Below are 24,061 nucleotides of genomic sequence, written 5' to 3'. Positions count from 1 at the left end.
AACCTGCATGCAGTCCTCATACTATATGCCACTATACACTTCCCATAGATTAATACAGGGGTTTTCTTGTCCCAGTTACCTAGCCTGGCTTTCATTAATACACCTCCACCCATTTTAAGACATCACAGACAAATAGATTCTAGGTAGTGAAATTAAAGTTAAAATAGTCACTGACACATTTTTGGTGTCACAACAGTTTCTTGTGAATTAAATGATAGTGAATTTATACTATTCTTCATTGTCCCAGATCCTACCTTAAATATACTGTTACTCCAATCATGGCAGCGCAACTGTATGTCTAAATCCAACATGTTGTGTGTTTTTGTTCACAGGGTGAGAGCACAATATTAGACAAGGACCTGATGACAGAGGAGAAGCCGGCCAAAAGCAGTGCCTCTTGTAAAGTCGGTCGGCCTGCGAGGAAGCGCAAGCAGTTTCCAGTGAGTATTGATTTTATGTAGCAGAAATTGTAGCATCACATCCTGCTGCATGGTTCATAGTAACTTCATCTCAGCCTGCTAGTCATTGTTGTCCACCATTAATATGACTGATGGTCCTCCCTGATCACAGCTGCATAAAGACAGTCTGTTTTCTTTCTGCATTTAACTTCTTGAGACATCCGAGGTTTTTCTTCCCTGACATTCTGGGGAAAACACTGAGTATTTCTTTTTTTTTGGCCATGAAACTGAAAGAATTTGAAGATACTGACTGATAATCGGTACTGACCTTCAAACGCCCACATCAGTCGAACCCCGTTTATTTGTGAGACGCCACATGCGCTGCGTGCTACTTAGCTTAACAACACCATTCATAAACACCACATAATCTCTTCCATGTTCCTTAGCGGTGCACAAACACTACACAACTGCTATTTGTAATCTTTTTTATGATGCTTTTTATGGTTAATTGCCATGATTTCGTAATGACTCTGGGACCAGTATGCATGTGGGTTTTTTTTACCCAAGATGTTATCATTTGCATAAACCTCTGCATTGATCATGTAAATTAATTATAACAGTGGGATTCAACAGAGCGAAAAACAAATGGAAATATTTCCATGTTAGTGCATATACGGTAAGAATATACTGAAGGGTTTATGTCACACTATGTTTAAAGCCATTAAGTCATGGTGCCCAATAATTAATAACAAATAGAATAAATAATATGCTCGGTATCTGGGTGCATTAGTGAGTGTTTTCACAGCTGTTAAACCTGGGGAAGGGAGGGGGAAGCGACCACATGTGTCAGATGCTGGAATCAGATAAGTGTTTTATTGTGTACTTGGCCCCGTGACTTTTTGCCTTTTTTCCCTCTGCAAAATGATCTTATGAGGCATTCATCAGGGATTCTTTCATGAGTATGCTGAGGATACTCGATGACAAAAGTTTATTTTAAGTGATTTAATCTTTTTTTTTTTTTTTCAAAATAACATAAAATGACAGCTTAAGTCAGTAAACAAAAAAAGCAGATATGCCTGGTAAATAGCTAGTAAAAATAGCGGTAAAAAATGAACAGGGAAATAGCTGACTAACCACTATAGGAGCAGGTAAATACACATAGCAGCTAACCCTAACAGTATGGAGAAGGTCAAATTCAAGTTGTGGTGCAAAATTTCAGATAAGTGCTAGAACACTGCACAAAGTGAGGCCTGGGGCAAAGCGTTCACCCGGCTCAGCTTACAGTGTTTTACATGTTAGCTGCTGTTATTGCACTACTTTTGGGGGAGGAAAAGGGAAAAAAAGGAAGGAGTAAAAGAAAGAAAAACTGCACAATGTCCAGGCTGTGACATACTGCAAGGTTTAACAAAATGCCCTGCTGATATGATTTATTATACACGGATAATACAGTATTGTTACATTCTAGAAATAAAATTATGACATACTGCAAATTAGTCAAACCAGTGGAACGTATTAAGACTGAGTTGTTTGTTTCCTCCTTAATTTTAGGAATGAAATGATAGTTCATGAGACTGAGCATCTCTTTGTATTTTTATACTCTCAATACCTCCATTCTTATAAAAGCATTTCTGAAGATACTGCATAATCTCGACGTGACAATGGCAGTTTTCATTATATCTTCTTTCTTATGTAAACCCCTTTAAACTCAGCTTATTTGCCGTTTCATATTGGAAATGGAAATAATCGATATAAATCTATGATATAATGTCAGAATCAGACTCATAGATTACATAAAAAACGTGTTTCCAAGAAGGTAAAATATGAATTCGCACTGTAGCAGTCTAGAGTGTATGCACTGTTTGGTGGAGGGGCGGGGGGGTCCCCAGTGTACCATAGAAAATCAAGATTAAGATCAAAATGCCTTAATTGTCATTTCACATGGTGCAACATAACTGAGTAGCAATCCTCCCGACGCTGCATTCACACACAATTCCCATTAAAAAATAGAGTTCAAACTAACTAAAATAATTTGGTTGATACTTTGGGGCCTATATAGGAGCACGTTTCATGCCATTCTGAGTCAACTGAGACCCGCTTTTGGTAACTCTTTGTACAGTTGTATGATTTCATTTATAGTGTAAATGTACAGACTTTTATTCTGAAGACAAGTCAACACAATACAAATTAACTTGGACCTAAAAGTCCATAGCGACCTTTTGTAATCTGTCATTCATTCAACTACAGCATCGGTTCTTGTTCCAATCACAGTATTTACATAAACATGCTTTGAGTGTGTGCTTTTTCCCATTAGAAGCCATTCTAATTGCTACTACTGGAAATCTAGGCATCATTCTGACTGGTCGGTGTGTTTAAAGTCAGCAAACAGCAAACTAGTGACCAAAACAAGACAAAGTGGAGGGGCAGCCACTTTCTCAGAGGAATCACAGACTGTTCCTTTAAATGTGAATTCAAATGATCAATGTAGTCCGCAACACTATGTTCTAAAGGTGTGAATTTTCATCTATAAGTATGATCGAGTTGTGGGGAGTGCACTTAAAAGCCATTCTTGGGACCCCCCCCCCCCCCACCCTGGTGTCTGTGGCATGGTTACGCCCTCGGTGGCAGTGAGTTGGCTGAGTTAGTCAGTGTTTTGCTCTGTCTGACTGTCTGAGCTGCCTGACTTACCAACCGTGATCTTTGACCTCTGGCGGGGGCCACATGTAGTTCACTGGGTCACTAAATCTGTTGTGTAATACTCTCAGCGAGCAAGTGTGTGAGTGTATGTGTGTGTGTGTGTGTGTGTGTTTCTGTGACTCTGTGTGTCTGCCTGGTATTGTGCAGATGTCTGTGTATTTCTGAGTGTCTGTTTGCTTTTGACTGTTTGCTTTTGTGCTTTCCTGTGTGTTTGCCCCAGCCTACACAGAGACACACTCACACTCATACACACACACACACACTCTCTCTCACACACACAGCAACTCATTCTCAAGTTATGAATTGAGTCTGAGTATTAATAATAAAGGCTACCCAATGGGCTTGTTGTTTTCATTTATCGAGTCAAACAGACTTGCCGGAGCGCTGCTCTTTGTATGAATGGGATTGTTGAACATTTATAGTTAATTTGTTTTCATTTACTATAACTGTACAGTGATTTAGAGTTCTGCGGTCACCGAGGGATGGCTGAAAACCAAATTTGGTTTGACTTAGCGTGCCTTACAATGCAGTAATTATTTCGCCGAGTTTTTATTCTGCATCATAAGCAGCTCAGTTCCACATAATTTGCATTACATTCATTTATACAGACATCTCGTGCAACACACACGCTTTATGGGTCTCTGGGGTCACGTTAAAGCTTGTTTTACATTGTATCGGCCCACATGCTGAACAAAATGCGGTTTCCACTTGCGTTTTTTAGTTTACGGCAGAAGACCCTGTGTTTGCCAGCCATTCTCCAACTGTACTGAAAGACGGATGCCTCATGAGGCGTTGCTGTCGTCTGCCTGAATTATGTGGGCTCTAATGTAAATGCTCTACCTGTCTGCACGAGATAAAAGCTTCAGCATGGCAGTCGTCAATGTTGACAGTACAATCTCACAAGACATGCTCCACTTTCTGCTCCCAGTGACCCAGTAATGGGATTGTCTGAGAAAGTGTTTTTTATGGCTATTTTTAGGCAGGAGCAGAGATGTTATCACGACACCACCACCACCACCACCACCACCCCCTCCCCAAATGTCCTCTTCACACATTTGGAGTTGAAAGGATTCTTTTCTGGGTCATTCAAAACAGATGGTGCCTTTTTGTCTTAGGTAAAATGAGGTGCGGTGTATGAATCTCTGTCCATGTACCCTAAAATGCACGTTCAAAGAGGTAAATTCCCTTTGAATTTACTTGAGTAAATACACTGTGTAGAATGAAATCGTTCAGCAGGGTGTTCCAAACTACACAGATTGAAAAAATACTCCGTTGTCAAACAGCCAACATTCTTCTCATATTTCTGTGCTGCTGTAATGAAGAAACCGCACGAGTTCAGGAAGCTCAATACTGTACTTGCTGAACTCAAATGTAATCCATTCCATACTTTCAAGTTAATGGTTGTACAGTAAATTTATTGGCAGAGCTTTGTAATTTACAGCTTTGGTTCAGTGAAACAAGATGGGAAATGCTTTAATTCATTGACTCATAAGTGTAAAAGCTGACTTAGGCTTTTGGTTCGGCGCAGATACAGACGACGAGGCTCGAAGGATAAAAAGGAGAATGAAATGAAAAGCATGAATGCATTCATTGGCATTTTCTTTGTAATAGTCCATTTACACTCTTTGTGCCTAAGACCTGAAGAGCACTTACAGACGGTGTATATCCTTTTAGTGCCTATGTAGTGTGTTTTTCTTCAAGTGTACGTGATGATTCGTTGTAAATCCTGAAAGGTTTTGTTTATTACACTCACTGCCTGCTACAGTATATCTAATGATTTGTCAGAACTGCTGGCAGGCTCAACACTGCCGTACGCCTTCATAACATCAAACTGTAACATACTGCTACAGCAATAACACTATGTAAACCTGATAGATTGCCAGGATATTAACATTGCAACCTCCTCTTCCCCTGCCTGTAGGTTGAGAGCTGTGGCTCTCTCAAAGATGGTGGGGGCGTGGGCAATAGCTATGCTGGGGTGGGAAGGCCGTCCATGGCACAGGTCCGCAATGGAGATGTGGGTGGGCACGGAGACAGGACGTCCGATGCCTGCTTTCCCAAACAGGAGAAGAGGGAAGTGGAGAACGGGATCCCCAGAGACCCTTCCTCCTGCCGGGCAGAGAACAGCTCCCAGGCTCAGAGCCTGAGCCCCTCCCAGGAGAACGGATTCCTACCCAGCCGGGAAGAGCAGGACTCGGAGAAGGACAAGGACAGCAGCCTGACAACAGCGCGCAAGAAACGAGGAAGGCGGAAACTGGAGCGCCCAACAAAATGTGAGTTCTGGCTCTGCCTATTCAGCTTTGCTATCCTTTGATCTGCCATCCATGGTTCTAAGAGGAAAAATTATATGCATGTGACTAGTGGGAGACGATAAGCAATGAGCTGTAACTGGATGTCAGAGCGAGCAGTTTTATATAGCTCAATAGACAGATCGTGGCACTAATACTTCCAGGATTAGAAACACTGGGCCGCACAAGCTACGATTGTTTGCATGTACAATGCCGTGCAGTGCTTTGGATAAAAATGTCCACCAAAGAGTAGGGCTGCACAGTTAACACTTTCATAAATTGTGCTTTTATGTTTTGCATTAACACATGCTATTAATTTGAGGGCCTCAACGTGTTAATAAAAAATGAACACTGATTAACATCGGGCTGCTTGATTGTGGCAGGTCATAATCACAATTTTGGTCAAGATCACAGTTATTTTGAATGATTTCTCCTTGACTTTGGAAACATCATGCATTTACTGAACTTAAAAAAAAGTCATTTTAACAGAATATATACCACCATTATATTGAATATAATGGTGGTAGAAGAAGTCGCAGAGGTTTTTCCTCCTCTGCGTTTTTTGTTCCTATATTGTTTGCTCATAGATTGTTAAAAGGATATTTGAGTATATTAATATGGTACAGATAAGACTCTGTAATGGTAAAGTGTCTGATTCCCTTGTAAGGAGGCTGGGTGGGCTTGTCAAATATGTTACTTTTTATCAAATGAATGCACTCATTTTTGAAGTCATCACTAGGCGTCACTATCACCCTGGGCAGCGACGCGGCAGGTCTGTACACAGGTGTCTCTTTTAGCTACGGGTGCCATCTTTGGAGGTGTGTCGGGCATAGGAGGTGTGTGTTGGCAGCAGAGTGAGCGCTGTAAAAGCGGAGCAGTTAATGGGTAACAGCAAGAAGTGTAAAAGTGTGTTTCTTAGCAGCAATAAACAGAGCAACCACGAAGAAGGTCTCTCCAGTCTAACTTAGTCTACTGCTCCCTGGGCTTTTTTAACCGTGGTTGGAAAGCGTTGACCATGGAGGCTGCAGAAAGCAAAAAAGCGCTGCAGAAAAAGCACCACAAGCTGGCAAGTTGTGTCTTCCTTGTCAAATTTCATCATTGCTCGCGCGATGCCTCTGCTTGGCCGAAAAAGCAGCTCGCTACAGAGAAAGCTGCATTGTTTTAAGAGTAGGGAAGCTGCCGTAAAGCTTCTGAATACTACAGCTATGCCGTTGGCCTCGCTCCTCCCCGATGCTGCAAATCATGCAAAGCATTTGTTGTTTTTCCTCGCCAGACTTCATGAAACCCCTAACCCTAAACTAAACATGCTACAACCTCCATCAAATTGGAGTGTAAGGCTCAAATCTGTCAACACACAGCAAAGCTGAGTGATGCAGTCGCTAAATAGATTTCTGTGGACTGTCGGCCCATCAGTGTGGTCGAAGACAACAGGGCGAAAAAAGATCATACAGTTTGTATTGAATGCATCATATAAACCCTGCAAAACAATTTCCAAAATATGCTATACAACAGTGAAAGGATAGGCAAGGAAGAAATTTTATATATCTTATATGTGATTAATCGCGATCATTCCACAAATTGCCTCGAGATTAATGTGATTCTAAAAATTAATTGTTTGACAGCCCTAGTAATTACGCAACATGAAGGGTTGTGTAATATTACTTATTTCCCTGAAAGTCCTGGAATGGTATGTGTAGTGCAGCAAATACATGTGACCAGTCACAACTTTTTAATGTGTAACTTATGAAAACGAATGGAAATGGAGAGGCAGGTCGAGAGAGAGAAACCCTACCAGAGTACTTTTTTTTTAGAAAAAAAAAAACATAGCAACCAGCAAAGTGGAAAAGAAGGAATCAGAGAGGAAAACACTTCCTGAAAGCTGGTCATCATCTGTCATTGTGCTGAGACGAGTTGTTGATTTATCGATTAGTCGATGGACAGAGAAGTTAATCTCTAATAACTGATCAGTTGTAGTTATTTATCAAGTAAAAATGCCCAAAATGTCTTGATTATAGCTTCAATATGATCACCAAGATGCTAAGATTTGCATAATTTTGTCCACTGATATTTTAAAATTCATATTTTGGGTCTCTATATTGGATGCTGGACAGACTAAGGAAGCAATTTGAAGACACTCTTTGGGCTTCCAATGAGCATTTGTCTTTTGACACATTATAAATTAAACAATTAATCTAAAAAATAATCAGTAGATTAAGATTTAAACCAAATGATCACAAGAAAGTACAGGCTCTGTTCAAAATTTGCTCTAAGGTTGTAGCTGTGCCTTCAAGTAACAAAGCAGTGATTGAATATTATTTTAATTTTGTCAATAAGGATCACAATAGGAGTAAGACAGTGTGGAAACTACTCTTTATAGCTGCTGCTACTTTGTGAAATACTGCATGGAAACACGCTGACATACATATTGTTAAAAAGTGTATTAAAATAATTTTGCCTCCTGAAACTGCAGCAATTAATTGTGAAAAATAATGTTTCACTAAACAGTCAGATTAAATTATATGTTTCTTATTATTATAATGGTGTGGACAATTGCAAAATAGAGCAGGGCAGAATCCCCACCAGGTACAATGTACAGTAGTAGGACACATTAGTGTATAAATATTCTATAAATCACCGTAGTGTTGTTGGGAGAGAATCGTGCTGACAGGTAGTCTTTAGTGCAAGACGGAGATTAACCGTATCACTTAGCCCCCCACTTTCTCCTTGTTAGTCCTATCTGTCTCCTCCCTTTCTCTCTCTCTCTCTTCCCTGGTCAGCCACGTGTCTCTCTCGCTGCTCTCCCTGCCGTAGAGACACAGCTATGACCTTGATGAAGAGTGCGGTAAATAAAGCCAGGGGAGGAGCGAGTCGTCTCCTGGCAACCTGCCTCTGTTGGGAGTCGGCAGGTCTCTGTTGTGGCCGCCTCCCTGTTGGGGGCCCTGCCAGGTGGATGGCGTTGTGCCCAGAGCTCTTACACACTGAGTCTGCACTCTGTATTCACCTGATCTATGCTGTGATGCGCTCTCTCTCACTCTCTCTCTCTCTCATACACACACGCACTTTCACTATAAGACACACACACATAGAAAAGGAAAGGAAGAGAGACAGGCAATTGGCATTGAGCTGTCCTTTGTCTGCACAGACAAGAAAATAAAAATAATGATCAGTAACGTTTTCATCATTTCAAATTTGACAAGTGTATAAAAACTTTTACACATGCCGTCCTAAACACCTCTGTACATATCATGTTGGTCTTTCTCAAGAAAAAAACTGTTTGCCACACAAATGGTGATGCATTTTACATTTCCTGCACCAGCAACAGCGGTTTGTCTGGAACAAATAAAGAGCCGGGTTCAGCCATGGTAACTATTACTGCTCATGTGTTAGATTGAGCGGCAATAGTCACCAAAGAAAAAAGAGCACCAAGTACAGAAAAAAACTCAAACTTCATCACCAGAAAGCACAAAGAAAAAGATGCAAAAAAGAAACTGGTGGACACATGTTTGACTGAGCGATCTCTGCAAAAACGCCACTGCAATGAGGCATTAGCAGCAAATATGTTACAAAAGTAAGATTAAAACAAGAGTGTCAGTGGATTATCTCTCCAACCCCTTGATTTTAATTGCAGCTCCTCAGATCTCCCTATAAATTACCCTTTATCAGCTAAACACACAGCACAGTTGTCTGTGATTTATCCTTAGTTTAATTAACAACACATTCTCACTGTCACTAATTGTGAGTGTCTAAACGTATATGCAGTGAGATAAAAGAGTTTGAACAGAAAGAGCTCTGGAATATTTGGCTCAGAGAGAGAGGAGATGAGCTTCGGGGGGGTGGGGAGGGTGGGGGGTAGAGTGGCGGATCGATAGCCGGCTAAACAGGGTTTCTGCTATCCATCTGGAGGGCACAGGAAGGATTTGAGCTCCGGCTGGAGTGGAACTGAGCACTAGCAATACGAGAGCTGGAACACACTCAAACTGGCAAGGTATACTCTCTGTGGGCAACGTTAGCCAGCTCCCCTCACAAACTCAATGACCTTGGCAGTCTACACTGCCTCACCGATTTGTTATGTAGTCACTTATTCCCAGTGAGGAAGGGGAGACCAGGAGAGAGGAGTGGAAAAAAGAGAGAGGGGGGAGAGAGAGAGAGAAAGAGGGGGCTCAGCTACACATGGAACAAACTTGAAGAGGCTTTTAAGAGAGCGGACTATTGTTTGGACACGTCTGTAGGGCACTTCAGCGACAACCCAGGGCTGGCTTGCAGAAAACATGCTATCAAAAGTTGTCCCTTGCCTCTCAGGACTCAAGTGTTATAATAGTGTTTGGTGACACAACTCAGCAGATAGCCGTGTTTACTCAGGCGGTGCCATCATGCTAATTTAGGGCACAGCTGTCCACATGGTTTGTATAAACTCCAGTGGTGTCATATCACTGAGCCTGCGCAATTTTAGAAACATTTGCTTACACTCAGATTAAACGCTGTGTGAAAGTTATACCAAAGGTGTTGCTTGGGACTTCTGCGATAGAGCTGATTTTGGCCTCCTTATCTGTTTTCCTGCTGCTCCTGCTGCTGTGGGTGAAAAACTTTTCAAGAATCATGAATCCTGACTGCCGTCCTAGTGTTTCAGTTGGGTTGTATCCATGCTCCCTGGCTAACCTCCCTCTGCTCTGCTGAACACAGGAAAACAATGCTGTTTAAGAATGAATAACATGCCCTTGTTGTTATAGACCTCAGGATCTTAAATCATGGCCAAGTTAATGGGAAATCCCAACTTTATAGTTTTTATTGTCTTAAAGACTTTATTAGACTGCGGTTTCAGTGCACGTTTCAGTAGAGGCTAAATATTTTCTTCGCTGTTTTTAAGAGTTTGTATGCAATTGCTGCACCACCACCTTGAGGTTTTGCTTCCTGTTAGGTGAAGCGTTTATGGGCCTCAGGAATATGTGGACATTAGTTACTTATTCCTTTTATGTGGTTCCTTGAATCGTCTAGAACTTATATGAACAGGATGTGCAAGATGTTTTAAGATGTTTAAAGCATCCAAGACTTAAGGATCAATGCATAGACTTAATTAAGTAATGGCACAGCATATTTTGCAGGTATTTACACCATTTGCTGTTGCTAGTTGCAGAAAAAAATGCAAGCTTCCACTGCCACTGTCTCCACTGTACATCCACACGAGCCAAAAGACTGCATCAAGAAGAGGCTCATATCTTGATCCTATTGAGGCTTTGGAGATTGGTGTGGAGATTATATGTGGCCCTGAAGTCACACAAGTGAAGCAGTATGTGTTGTTGCTTCTACTGCTCCGTGTCAAGGGTGTGGGAGGGGCCATGCTAATAGCATCCAGCTGCGGCTCTCCTGAAGGGGGGATATAAGGTCAAAAGTGTGACACTTGCCAAAATAAACCTGGCCCCTCTCCACACTCATCATAACCTGGGCAGCCACTCCAAACCTTCTGGGTTGCATCAAACCCTCTTATGGCACCTGAGTGCATGAGCTCCTGTGATCTTAAATCCCCTATGATCAAGAGGAGTATGAACGCTAAGCATACATAAGGAGTTTCCCGAGCTAGTTTCTCCTGGTAGAAGCCCTTATCCATTTTAGTTTGTGTTTTATTTGACCTTAATTTAATCAAATACATGGGTAAAAGGATGGCGTGAAGGTAGGGCTTGACCATTCTGTATAATAGATGTCATATAGTTTATTGATGAATCAGAGGCCTCTTAGGGTTCACACTGATAAAAGGATAATTGATGTGGCAAAGGCTACAGTGACCTGTTGCTTCTCCAGTCGCCTATGAATGATTCAGGCCATCCATTGTGTCGCTGTCTTCCTTCTAGATGTGGAGCACAAGGAGGAGGACGGGGGTGATGCAGTCAAGACTGAGGTAAGATTTCTGCTGTGTTGTGTCTTTGTTCCCTGGCTGCTGCGAGTCTTAAAGGTGTCATTCATGCTGGCAAGGACTATAGCTTCCTCTTGGGATGAACTCCTTTCCCTGTCTCCAGCCGTGAACCCTATGCTTGCCAGCATGATAGATGGCCGTGCTATTGACTGAACCAAATCAAAAGCACATTCTTGGTTTGACAAAAGACAGTATTTCTCACAGAGAGGTGAAGACAACTGACTTCTCCGACTCCATCACACTATTACATTGTCAATGAGCAAACCATCTGCAAGGCAAGTGTCAGTACAGTTATTAGTGTTAACTGCAGTTACCATGCTGTGAATTCTTCTATCTACTTAATTAGTCTTTACTGTGGGACACCTTGCATGTTTTGGTGATGGGGGCAAGTGTGCAAACAGGTGGACCTGTTGTTGCAACCTTACTTTTGGTAGTTGTACTTACTGCCGTATATTTTCAAAGTCTTAAAAGAGAAAGCCTTGCAATGCTTCCTGCAAAAGCTTGTCATCATCTATATATGTCAATATAGAATGCAAAAATGGAAACTTTGCATGCTCACACTTCTTTAAGGTCTAGAAAAACTGTTTCCCCAACCTATTAATCATATGACTCGGCTTTGGACTTGTGAAAGAAATGGTACCTAATGGTGTATAGATTTGAAATATCAAATACACTTGGGAGACTCTCGTATTAGCATGCACCAGTGACTTTGAGACAAAGTCTGCCACCAGGGTGCTACGATTAGATAATGTGGCATCACTTATAGTTGCTTGACCAATCCCAAGCCGACAGCAGCATGCAGCACATCAGCATGTGGATCTTCAACTGTTTGCAGGCGAGACGCCCCCATCTCCACAACCTCAAAGACCAGTTTACTGACGTTAACTAGCATCTGTCTCCGTGCCTCTCGAGACGTTTGACAGCGTTACTAAATAACGAAACTAGATACTTCCCCACTTGAGAATCTCTCAAACCCTTAAAAGGAAGAATCAAAAACGAGTAGCTAACTTTTTTTTTTTTTAACACTTTAAACAGGGAGGTCGAGGGAGGCTGCGAGGGGGAGTTGGTTGGGAGATCAGCCTTCGTCAGAGGCCAATGCCCAGAATAACCTTCCAGGCTGGTGACCCTTATTACATTAGCAAGCGGACCAGAGAGGAGTGGCTGGCCAAGTGGAAGATGGAGGTGAGTACCCCAGCTCTGTCCCGGCCCCCTGTCACAGGGGACGATGGACACCATGTCCATGATGGGCCGGCCAGTCGTGGACTAGAGCTGCCAAGGTTGAGGGTAGGGCTCGCGGTGTGTTCATGGCCAAGTGTATTTGATGGGTCATTTGATATCTCATGAAGGTACCATTTATTTCAGTGGATTTGCAGGGTCTTTTGTTTAATTGGGTCCCACATTTCCTGGCTTTCTTTTGTCTATTATAGTAGCTAATGAAAAATCCTGCCGGCTCATGACATCTCTTGGGTGCCTTGACCTTATTCATGCTTTTTGATTGAAAATGCTGCTGTAATTTTAGATTTTTGTGTCATCTACTGTGCTTTTAATTGCTTAAAACTGAAAAAAAAAAAAAAAAAAAAAACACATGGTTTTATATTCAAGTGCAAAAAAAAGCATCATAAAATGATTTGTGCATTAGTGAGCAGTGGCAAACACACTCTTTCTATTATTGTTAGCCCTGTGTCTCAGCAAATGTGGCAACTTATCCAAGCACTGATTTCATTTCAGATCATTAATTCCTGTTCCCAAAACAACATGATGTAAATCCTTGTAAATGTGCCATTTCCCGCATTCCTTGCTACTTAGTCATGTTAGATATTACTCCTGGTAGTAATGTGATGGAGTGCGACTTTGACTGTTACATAATGAGGTGTCTCCATAGTAACAAGATGGGGCCTTCCATTTCTTTTGCTTCCCCACCCCCTCAGCTCTCCACTGGAAAAGGCTTGGGGAGCAGCCATAAAAATGTCTGGAGGGAGGAAATATTGCCAAATTAGCAGGACATGCTGGGGTCTCACAAGTGAAATGTCGTAAAATACTGGGGAAGTAGGCAGTTCACGTTTTCCAAATAGAGGTGGATTCTCTTGAACGAGTGGCCCTACAAGCCTAAGATTTAAGGGGATTTGCAAGATGCAAATTCTGTGTGTGCCTTTTTTCCCTTTTTTGTTATTTGGCTCATTACACACTTTCATGTTATTTGGACAAAGATTGATTTGTTTTGGCTTCGCAGCCCTTTCCTGAGGACTTATAAGGTGCAGCCTGAAGTTGCTCTGGTTCTGCTCTTGCCACAGAGTGTTTTGCTGTAGCATGTTGCTCGAGCAGCCGCTCTGAGAGGACGGTGGCTGAAAGGGTTAGTTTACGGAGGAATGAAACCCTGCTGTCTTGCACTTTCTACGGGAATGGGATCACTCTTTTTTATGTGCCTTGTGTTACAGTGGACTTCTCCGTCGCTCCCTCCCACCCCCATTCTTTTCCTGACCCCTCCCCCAGCTATGGAAATGAACTCTGTGCTATGGATATGAGGGTGAAGATGAGGTTTGCAGCAAATTTCCAGCCCTGCTTGCAAGACAGCCTCTTGGCTTGCTGCCAACATTTTGCAAGTCCTCTCTAGCCAACCAGAATTCCTGTCGGCAATCACCTGACCCTGAATTCCCAGACAAAGAAATGTTCATGCTTTCTTTTTTTAAGCGATCTCTTCTACCCCTAGAGTGGGGGGAAAAAAATTCAAGCCCCACACTGGATTATAAGTGTCGCGCGCCGGCGTGTATGGGTATGTGCACTGCATTGTTTGTTTGATAACACAGTGGATAGAGTAATGTCTGATTAGCCTGCTTACAGCGAGGGGGAATATGCTGACTTCAGGTATTTCCACGAGAGTTGTTATGGACCATCTGCTCTGCACAGCTTAAAGGGAAACCGTCTCTTTAAAAAGGAAGAGAGAGCAGGCATTTGCAGATGTGTTGAGAAAAAGTTGCTCGCATGAAAAAAGTTTTTGGAGGAACGACATGATCCCATGGGGTGAATGTGCAGAAACTATTTCCTGTTTCATAGCAGTGCCTAGAAATATCAGAATGGCATCACTTTTTAGATTAAATATATTTACCCAAACATATTGCTTTTTTTGCAGAGCCACCATGATTTTCACCTTACATAACACATTTGTTTTTGAATTAACAAACCTATATAAATGATATGTGTGATATAGGATAACTGTTGAAATCTAGTGTACAAAAGTCTGTGTTGCATAGAAAATACTTTAGATCTTTAAGTGTGCACTGACATGGGTTTTTATCAGGAGTATTGATTAGAAACTGGGAGAAAGTTCAGTTGTAGGCCTGAAACCTTGTATATAATCACCATGTACTTTGTTCTCTTTGACATGTGAATGCAGTGTCTTTTCCTTAAAAGTTGACATAAGATTTACTATAAGAACACTAATTTGATTATTTGAGAGCATTTTAAAGGCTTTTGGACTCATACAAGCAGGCTCCTTGGGGAGCTTTTTAAACAACTCCACTTGTGGATTCATGGGGAATTATGTTTATGTATTCATGGCTGACCCTGTAATATTCCTAATTATCTCTTAAAAGGACATAATACAATGAGAACCAGATGGCCTCTTTTGGTGTGACCCCCCAAGGCCACTAATGAAATACACTGCCTTTGTAGGGATCCCTGCTAAAATCAGGCTAATGAATGCAGTAGCCACATTGCTGCACAACAGAACAGTAATCTGCCACTTCAGAAATTTTAGACAATACTTCCACTTGAAAGCAGCTTTTTAAAGATTTATGATCAGTGTTTGCAGCGCTCGTGATCTGCTGAGTCTTACGTTATGTTAACTACATCTGTCATAACTTCAGGAAGTTTTTGTCTGCTGTTCTTTTCAACAGATAAGCCTAGTTCTTTAAAGTGAGCCTACTGAAGACATATCTCACTGTATAATCCATTAAACAATCACACAAAACAGCTCCTGCTGTGTCTCTCTTGCCTGTTGCGCATGAGAGAATACTGTATTCAAAGGTCAAACTCTTTTGTGTTGCTTCAAAGGCAAGCTGTCACGTTGTGTGAAGAAGTAATGCTCAATGACAGTTTATTTCATCTAACTTTTCCCTTTAATCAAATTTTCCAAAATGCTTGTTAGTTTTGATTACAAGTCATCTTTCCTGATACTTTTAAGATAATTTTTTCCTAATATCTATTTTGTTTGATGCTTTTTGTCTTTGTCCCTGTATTCTTAAGTGGTACAAAGGATGCAACTTTTATTTGTTGCTTTTTGAGTTTTCCGGGCAATCGCATAGGGAATTTGAGCCAGTATTGCAGTGTTTCATCTCCGGAATTATAGCCTTGGCTCTTAAAAAAATGATAATTTTCTGGGTAAAGACAGTGACCTTGAAATCACCACTTGTCACTTTAAATGACAGAGGCTAACCAACTAATTTGACATTTCTGTTCACATTCTAAACAAAAACATGCTTGTGTCTAAGTACAACTGGATACTGATGTATCTTCTGCACATCTCTTCTAGCAAAAATACCTGTGTTGAAATGCTCACACCCTGGAGACCAGTATCTTTTCTCTTTTTTTTTTCTGCCTCCCAATGCACTCTGTCACCCCTTGAGCCCTCAGGGTATCATGCTGTACAGACCTCTAAGTCAGATTATCCCTTATTGTGCACCCAACATGTCTCTGCACTCTGCCAGGGGCCTAAAGGGCTTGTGTTCTCACTGTTCTTCTATCCACAACAAAACCCATGATTACTGTAAGTACAGTAACTTGGTTTGGGTTTTCCATTGTGTTCATATTTAGCATAGTGTGGGGCAAGAAGAAAAGAGTGAAGATATTTTAAATGTGGAGTTAAATGGTTGTTTAAACATAGGTGCTCTCCAGTGTGTGTATATCCCTGTGTGGTGTTATTTTTGGTGTTTGTCTTCTATATGGCGTGACAGCATATATAAGTGCTGGTATTTCTGAAGTTGTCAGTGACGGGCAGGCGTGCGTAAATGATAAAGACCGCATTGTGTCTCCAGTACCTCCTTTCCTATTTTCCCCTTTAGACCCAGAGAGCCTGTCTTGCTGGTGTAGCTGCACACACACTGTGAGGCCCCCAAAAGGGGGCATTTACAACTGGGAAAAAGGCCAGAGACAAATATCTGGTTCTTATAGCCACTGTACTCTCTCTCCTCCCCCCACTGGCGTTTTCAGAGTCACTTTCCCATTGGTTCTGAGGAAAAGCAACCACAGGCTGTACCCTGGAGACCCTAACCCTAAACACACCTAAATGGACACTGTAGCAGTAGCTTAGCTGCTTTATTGCCATTTACAATTCTCCCAACATGCCTATAAGCACTGGTCACCAAAGAGGAAATAGCTCACTTCGGGTGAAAACTCTTAAAACATGTTGAAATCACTGTCAATCAGTCCATTTCTTCCCAAACTGTCCTGACTTGCAGAAGCGTGATACTATCACACATTGTTTCTCCAAAACACATAACGCGTTTAGCAGTTTAATTGACATTTGTTAGTTTTTGCAGTTTACCATCTGGAACCACACATCCAAGCAGGCTGTCTAACACTGACTCCAGTGTGCTTGTGCTGGAGCCAAGAGGCCTAACACATATGGCCCAAGGCTTTGAACCATCCATCCAGCTCTACAGTACAGATATTTATAAACCACAGCAGAGCCTCTTGATTGAAGAGCACATGTTTCTGCTCTGCGCCGTAACCCCTCCCCGCGCTGTCTAGCACCACCTCCCCTTAAAGGCCCTATTGTTTACGAGACACACTGGGAGAGAGGCCGAAGGATTGTACTATACCCCAACTCTCTCTCACTCTCACTCTCTCTCTTTCTCACTCCCTCCCTCCCTTCCTTTCTTTCTCCTCCTCTGCGCTCTCCCATCTCTCTCCCCGCACTCACTCAGGCTACAGGACATTTACAGAATGTGTGAGACCTGAGAACCTGAGAAAGATTTCACGAAAGTAAGCACAGCTGTGCAGGGCTTTCACGTGTAGCCTATAGTATGAGTAGCATGTGTTTACATACGTGACTGTGGGTATATATTCTGTAAGTGTGCGTTGCGTGCGTGTCTGCATGTATGTGTATTTTAGACAAGAGAGACAGAGAGGACGGAGGAAGTTAGTATGTGTGCGTGTGTATGTGAGTCTTCATGTGTGTGTATTGAGAGAGAGAGAGAAAGAGAGAGAGAGAGAGAGAGAGAGAGAGAGAGAGAGACATCAGAATGAGTGCAGCTGTTGGGGATTTACTGTGAGAGGCTTAAGTCCCGGCTGGGTCTCGTCCTCTCTGATCGACCTAGCGGTTCAGTGTCAGGTACCACAAACCCAGTGAACTCTCCACTGGAGCTCTGGACATTATAGAGTTACTGTACACATCGCCCATTGATGAATAGGCCTTACAGTCAGAGATAAAGAAATATTTACACAGACCTGAAAAGTCCCACAATCTAGACATTGTACTTATACAGTACGGATGCATTGTGTGCCGTCATTGTGCGCTGGTTGCGTGGGGCACAACTAATCAGTGGCGATGCTATCGGCCTCTGCTTATACATGTTCGCATTACAAAGTCGGCATGACTAACATCATGGCAGGCAAAACAGATGATTATATTTGGTTCGATGACTGGAAAATTTGTCATTTAGATTTTTACAAGTGGGGAACAAGTTTGCAGCGAGCATGTTTGTTTGCACAGACTGTAAAGGTCCCACAATATACATTTTACACATGACACATACACTTGTACTTTCCATTCCCAAACCACAACGAAATGTGCGGCGAAATCACCACGGAGGCTGTGAGTGTCATTTTACGTGTTTGTATCGCTAATTGTTTTATAAGTCCATATAACATCATGGCGGGCAAAATAGATCATTACATTTGGTTGACTGGCTGGAAAATCTGTCATTTGCATGGGACGTTACAAGTGGGGAATAATTTGGTAGCTACATTCTGCTGAGCCCAACCTCTCCTTGTTGGTGAATACAGTTTCTGTACACACATGCCACTGATAAATAAGCCTTCCAGTCAAAGATAAAGTCACGTTTACACAGATTTTAAAGGGCCCACAATCTAGATTTTTATATAGTAGAAATACATGTGCGCCCTTTAGGTCCTTATACGGGGCTATGGAAGCCCTTTGGGGCAAAAACCACTTGCAAAATAGTCAACACAGTCATTTATTATCTCTTAACATGGTTTAAATTCATGTTGAAGCAGCACGTTAAACAGCTTCTACCAGTTGTTTCTTCTTTTTGCCTTTATGTAGCATGCCCCTCCATTTGATATAAGGCCGTAGTCACTATTTTCTTCATATAAAATAGTGTTATATAACACACTCTGATACCGTGTCATCAAGCATGTGATCAACTCTGCATATCAAAAGATCAGCTCCACATAAAGAAGTGCTTGAGGATGCGATGACACAGGCAAAAGTGCTGCTGACATGTATTTTTATACCGTGTTAAGAGGAAAGAAACGGCTGGGTTGCTATTTTGCAAGTTGGTTTTTGCCCCATCGGCCTTCCTATACAGTGCCTCTAAATTGTCAGTGATGCTGTTTATACTTTTTAAATTGCACTTCATGTTCCAGAGTAACATCACAGAGGGCAAAATATGATTTGACACAGAAAAATGTGTCACTTGGATGGAGTTTTACACATGAGGAACAAGTTTGCAGCCAACTGCCATGTTTTTCTCTGTAGCCCTACCTCTCCTTGTCTGTCTGCAGAGCTGCTATACACCACTGTTGATGAATGGGCCTGACCCTCAGAGATAAAGAAATGTTTACTCAGCCTGTGGAGCCCCACAATCTAAATTACATACTTCTCTGCTGTTTACCTTACGCGGTATAATTACACACGGGCCATCCAAGTACATGTGGGGTACAGCTAACCTGCTAGTAATGCCATCCATCTCGTTTTTCATCTGTTAGCATTGCAAAACATTTTATTCTCATCATTTTACAGTCTGCTGACAGCGCAGACAGCCCTGCACATGAAAGCGGACATGACTAATATAGCACGACAGGCTTAAAATAGGTGTTTAAATTTGGTTCAGTGAGCTAAAAATTGAGATGTGTTTGTGCACCATCACTGTGTTTTGTCATTTTCCTCCACTTAGCCACACCTCTGTGTGTGCCTGTAGGGTTGCTGTGCACACTGCTATTGAGGAAAAGGTATCAGTAAGAGATAAAGGGAGGTTTTCTAGGGCTTTCGAAGTCTTACTGTTTAGATTATATAGAGCCGCTTTACATTTACTTTCACTTATGTCGCTTATGATCTTGGCTTTTATAGTCTGTGTATCTTCTCTATAAAAAAAAGACACTAAAAAATGAAAGAAAGAACAAAAGTGCTGCCATGTATTCTAAAGCTGTGATTTCTATAGCTGTGATTTGCCTTTTTTTTTTTTTTAAACACAAATTAACAAAAGCCAATGTATAGAGTAAAGCGAAGGCCTCAGTTCATACAATCAAAGTGAAATGAACTGAAAATGGCCTTACAGGTTACGGTATGTACAAGGCATATGTCTGCTTTCTTTTTTCTATGGTATTCAATGCATTATTTGACTGGAACAAACACAATATAAATCTCGCCTGTTTGACGGGAAGAAATGCAAGGTAAATCTCGCCGCCTGTCCACAATAGTGCTTCCTTTACGCCTGCACAGTTTCCATACCGCAGCTGACTTATCTGCTGTCTTTGGGCTGTGTTGTTTCAGGCAGAGAAAAAGGCCAAACTGGTGTCAGCCATGAATGCTATGGAGGACCATGAGGAGATGGAAACAGAGACCCAGAAAGAACAGGTGTCAGTAATCAAACACCCCCTGCCTTCGAAGCAGCAGCAGCAGCAGCAGCAGCAGCCTCAGCCACAGTCGCGCCCTCTGCCTCAGCCTCAGCCTCTGCCTCAGCCTCAGCCTCTGCCTCAGCCTCAGCCTCAGCCTCAACTTCAGCCTCAGCCTCAACTTCAGCCTCAGTCCCAGCCACAGCCACAGCATCAACAACAATCACAGCCATTGCCGCCACAGCAGCAGCAACATCAGCAGCCGCAAATGCAGCAGCAGCAGCCGACTGACCCCGCCTCCCCCACTGTGGCCACAACCCCTGAGCCCGTGGCCATCGGAGGTGGAGACAAGACATCACCCAAGTCTACAGACACTGAGCCCGAGTACGAGGTAAAAAAAAATCACACAGGCGGAGGGCGGTCAAGGAGATATCGAGCTGGAGTGAGAGGCATTGATTAAACCCGGTTGTAGACTAACAGGATTTTTTTTTAACAGAGATCTCTATTGGAGAAAGGATTTAGCCTTAGGCCAGGGTTAATCCATGTCAAGTAAACCAACCATTCTTGTTTTGGGAACCTATTCATTTGTGGTGGGATGCCATTGTCAACCCAAAGCCAAAAACTGTTTATTTATGGACTTAATTATTATTTTGTCTGTGTGTTTATTTGTACATTTGTTGCCTGCATCTGTTCATACATTCATTAATGCCTGAGTTTATTTTTGCATGTTTATTTTGCTTATATTTTTAGAGAAATTATCTAAATCCCACCATCCCAAATAAGGCAGACAGGGTTTAAAACTGTTTCAGAATTATGTCCAGAAGTGGATGGTGAGGTGAATAATTTTGTCTCTGGTTGGCTGTAGGATGGCCGTGGTTTTGGCATCGGGGAGCTGGTTTGGGGGAAGCTACGCGGTTTCTCCTGGTGGCCAGGCCGCATCGTATCCTGGAGGATGACAGGGCGGAGCAGAGCCGCGGAGGGGACCAGATGGGTCATGTGGTTTGGGGATGGAAAATTCTCAGTGGTGCGTGATAAGACCTGATATTTTTAATATTGTTATCAGGTGAAAATTTTAGACCAGGAGTTAAGGCAAACAGCACTGCTTTTGTCAAAACCCAGCTATTTGAAATCAGGCTTTTTTTTAGTATTTGTCTTCCTTTAGATGACCTATAATCAGTTAAAGTAAAAGACTAAAACAAAAAAGAAGATCACTCTTCACTGGAGTGAAAAGCTTTTTACCTGACAACAGCAACAAGATCTTTTTGTCATGCCAGAGCCTCACAGCAATGAAAAAAAGCTGTATTTCCTTTGTGTTTTAACAGGTCTGTGTAGAGAAACTCATGCCTTTAAGTTCCTTCTACAATGCCTTTCACCAACCAACCTATAACAAGCAGCCCATGTACAAGAAAGCCATCTATGAAGTGCTACAGGTGAGCATGACATTACAGTGGATCTCCAATTCCTTTTTTCCAGTAAGCATGGCAATAATCACTTTCTACAGCCACATCGAGTCATAATGGCATATTAGAGCGGGTTAACTGGCTTCAAAAATTACAGAATGGCAGCAACTCTGGATGAGATTCTTTATAATGGTGCATTTTATAGATTTGTTTGCTAATGTAGTGCATTGGTTTGCTGACTTAAGTAGTACTGGTGTCTGCAGCACAACACAGATGTTTTTGCTCCGGTGAGGATGCCACCCTTAGGCAAAGATGAACGTGATAAGGGGCTAAAATTGGTATGAATAAAACTGGAATGAGCACTCCTGCAGTTAGTATAATAAACAGAAAATAGACCAGATAAGACCATTTTATTTCAACATTAAATGCCCGCTGCTTTAAAAAGTGAGATCTGCTCTCAGGAGTTGATTGATAGCTCAGATGTTGGTACCTTTCAAAGGACGGTGGGGAGCTCAACACCCCCTGTTGATGAAATGACAACACTGAATCAGACTAGAGCCTCTCTGTTGTAGACATTTCATGCGATGAACAATGTTTTTTTTCCAAAGACGGATACATTACAGGATGGAAGTGAGCTCTTTGTGTCTTTGTTCATAGGTGGCCAGCAGCCGGGCAGGCAAAGTCTTCATGTCCTGCCCTGACAGTGATGAGACAGACACGTCCAAGTCGGTGGACATGCAGAACAAGCAGATGATTGAGTGGGCCATGACAGGGTTTCAGCCAACTGGACCCAAGGGGTTAGAGCCACCCGAGGGTAAGAGGAAAAGATTGAGCTTGAAGCATGAATTTTTGACCTTGTGTCTCACTTTGTTGCCAATAGCTGGGAGTCTTGCCAATCCACATTGTCCAAAAAACTCCCCCGTGTATCACCCCTTATACTTTGTTGCGGCTAAAAGCTACTAATGGACCACTTCAGCTATAAATTGCACTCAGAATGATTAGAGAAAAACACTCAGGAATAAGAAGCAATTTTTCATGACTAATTAAGCCAGTGATTGAATAATTCAGAATCTCACCCTTAATATTAATTGTCTGATATGCTGTGCACCCCAGAGGAGCGTAACCCATATAAAGAGGTTTACCCTGAGATGTGGGTAGAGCCAGAGGCAGCAGCCTACACGCCCCCTCCGGCCAAAAAGCCTCGCAAAAGCACAGCAGAGAAACCCAAGGTCAAGGACATCATTGACGAAAGGACAAGAGGTAAGGTGCCTCATTTACTGGGTTAAATAGGAGTCGTGAACCCTATATCCATCCCCTGGGAGGAACTCAACTGAGTTGTATATCAGAGTAAGTGGTCGGAGAAATAGCAAATGGACATGTAGTGCATTAGCGTGGCGGATTTAAAAGGGGACACCGCCCAGTATGCCATCAGGTATTCAGTCCAGAATGGGATTTTGTTTGAGTTTCTTTTCCCCAAAATGTGCTTTATTAATATTACTGAGGCTGATTCAGAACTGGAAAATATGCCCTCATTCCCAGCAAACCACCACAGGTGCTCCACCAGTTTTAGAGTGATGCAGCCAGTTGAACAAAACTATTTTTATAAGAAGAGCTGCCTTGTTGCTACTCTTTTGCCTAGTTATTTTTAATATTTTACCCAGTTTATTGTAATTTAAGTAGCCTCACACTGTACCTGATAGCATCGCCAGTTTGAGTCGTATTTCTCTGGCTTCTTCTGTAGGCAGAATTGTTGATTTTCACAAATGACTTCCAAGACTCACAGCAAAAACATAGAGGAATTCTGAAACTGTGTGCCCTTTAACTCTCTTATTTAAGGCAAAGCATATGAATTTGTTCTGCCAAGCTCTGGATCATTAATTGTTGCCTGCTGAGCCTAGATATATTGCTGTAATTAGGGCTGCATGAATACCACTTTTTTCTGACTGAGTACAAGTGCGAATAATTTATTTTGAGACCTCGCCAATATCAATGACCGATGCAAGCTCAACCCTCTTCAGCGAGACAATATTTTTTTTACGAGAAGATCAGTGTCTGCTGTACAGTTAGCTGGTGGTGGCTGGTTTCCTTTGCCAAATCTGTGGTCTGGAAATTTATCGTCTTCATTTGCAGTAAAATGCTCCCAAACGTTCACTGATATTTTGCTCATTTAAACAGTTGAAACACACTAAAGCACTTTCCAAAGGCACCGGCCTGCACATTGGCGCATACAACTGAAAGCATTGGATCTCTTAGGGCTCTAGTTTCGCAGACCAGGCGAGGCGGGGGCGTAGCGCAGATGCGCTTCGCCAACTGGGTGTGGCCAGGCGGATTTTCCAAGTTTGGCACGTCGTTCTCGGTGGCGCAAGTACTCCGCCATCCCTCCTACCGGCGGAGGGGAGGAGAGAAGGCATGGAGTGGGTTTGACACAGCCGATTCACATGTAACCAATCAAATGAGCCCCTGTCCTTGCCTTTAAAATGCGCTGCGTGAAGGCGTAATGAAAGTTTACACAGCTGACATGGAGGTCTATTGCCGTGGGCGGAGCGGAGCTCAGGAGACAGGCGCGGAGCGGAGACCGGTGAG

At 42.4% G+C, this 24,061-nt stretch overlaps 1 protein-coding gene across 1 annotated transcript in view; it reads left to right on the top strand.

Annotated features, from left to right (window-relative positions):
* The window catches only part of LOC115354676 (DNA (cytosine-5)-methyltransferase 3A-like), a 39,596-nt gene that overhangs the window by 4,576 nt on the left and 10,959 nt on the right, over positions 1-24,061 (top strand). Inside the window, exons 3-11 of the mRNA XM_030045134.1 lie at positions 333-440; positions 5,014-5,365; positions 11,224-11,270; positions 12,321-12,467; positions 20,017-20,469; positions 20,944-21,102; positions 21,401-21,508; positions 22,136-22,292; positions 22,592-22,738. Coding sequence (XP_029900994.1) covers positions 333-440; positions 5,014-5,365; positions 11,224-11,270; positions 12,321-12,467; positions 20,017-20,469; positions 20,944-21,102; positions 21,401-21,508; positions 22,136-22,292; positions 22,592-22,738 — 1,678 coding nt within the window. The remainder of the gene's footprint in view (positions 1-332; positions 441-5,013; positions 5,366-11,223; positions 11,271-12,320; positions 12,468-20,016; positions 20,470-20,943; positions 21,103-21,400; positions 21,509-22,135; positions 22,293-22,591; positions 22,739-24,061) is intronic.

Source organism: Myripristis murdjan, chromosome 22 (genome assembly GCF_902150065.1).
Source record: "Myripristis murdjan chromosome 22, fMyrMur1.1, whole genome shotgun sequence".
NCBI classification, from domain to species: Eukaryota; Metazoa; Chordata; class Actinopteri; order Holocentriformes; family Holocentridae; genus Myripristis; species Myripristis murdjan.
Note: the sequence above shows the minus strand (reverse complement) of the source record. Positions and strands in the feature narration are given on the sequence as shown.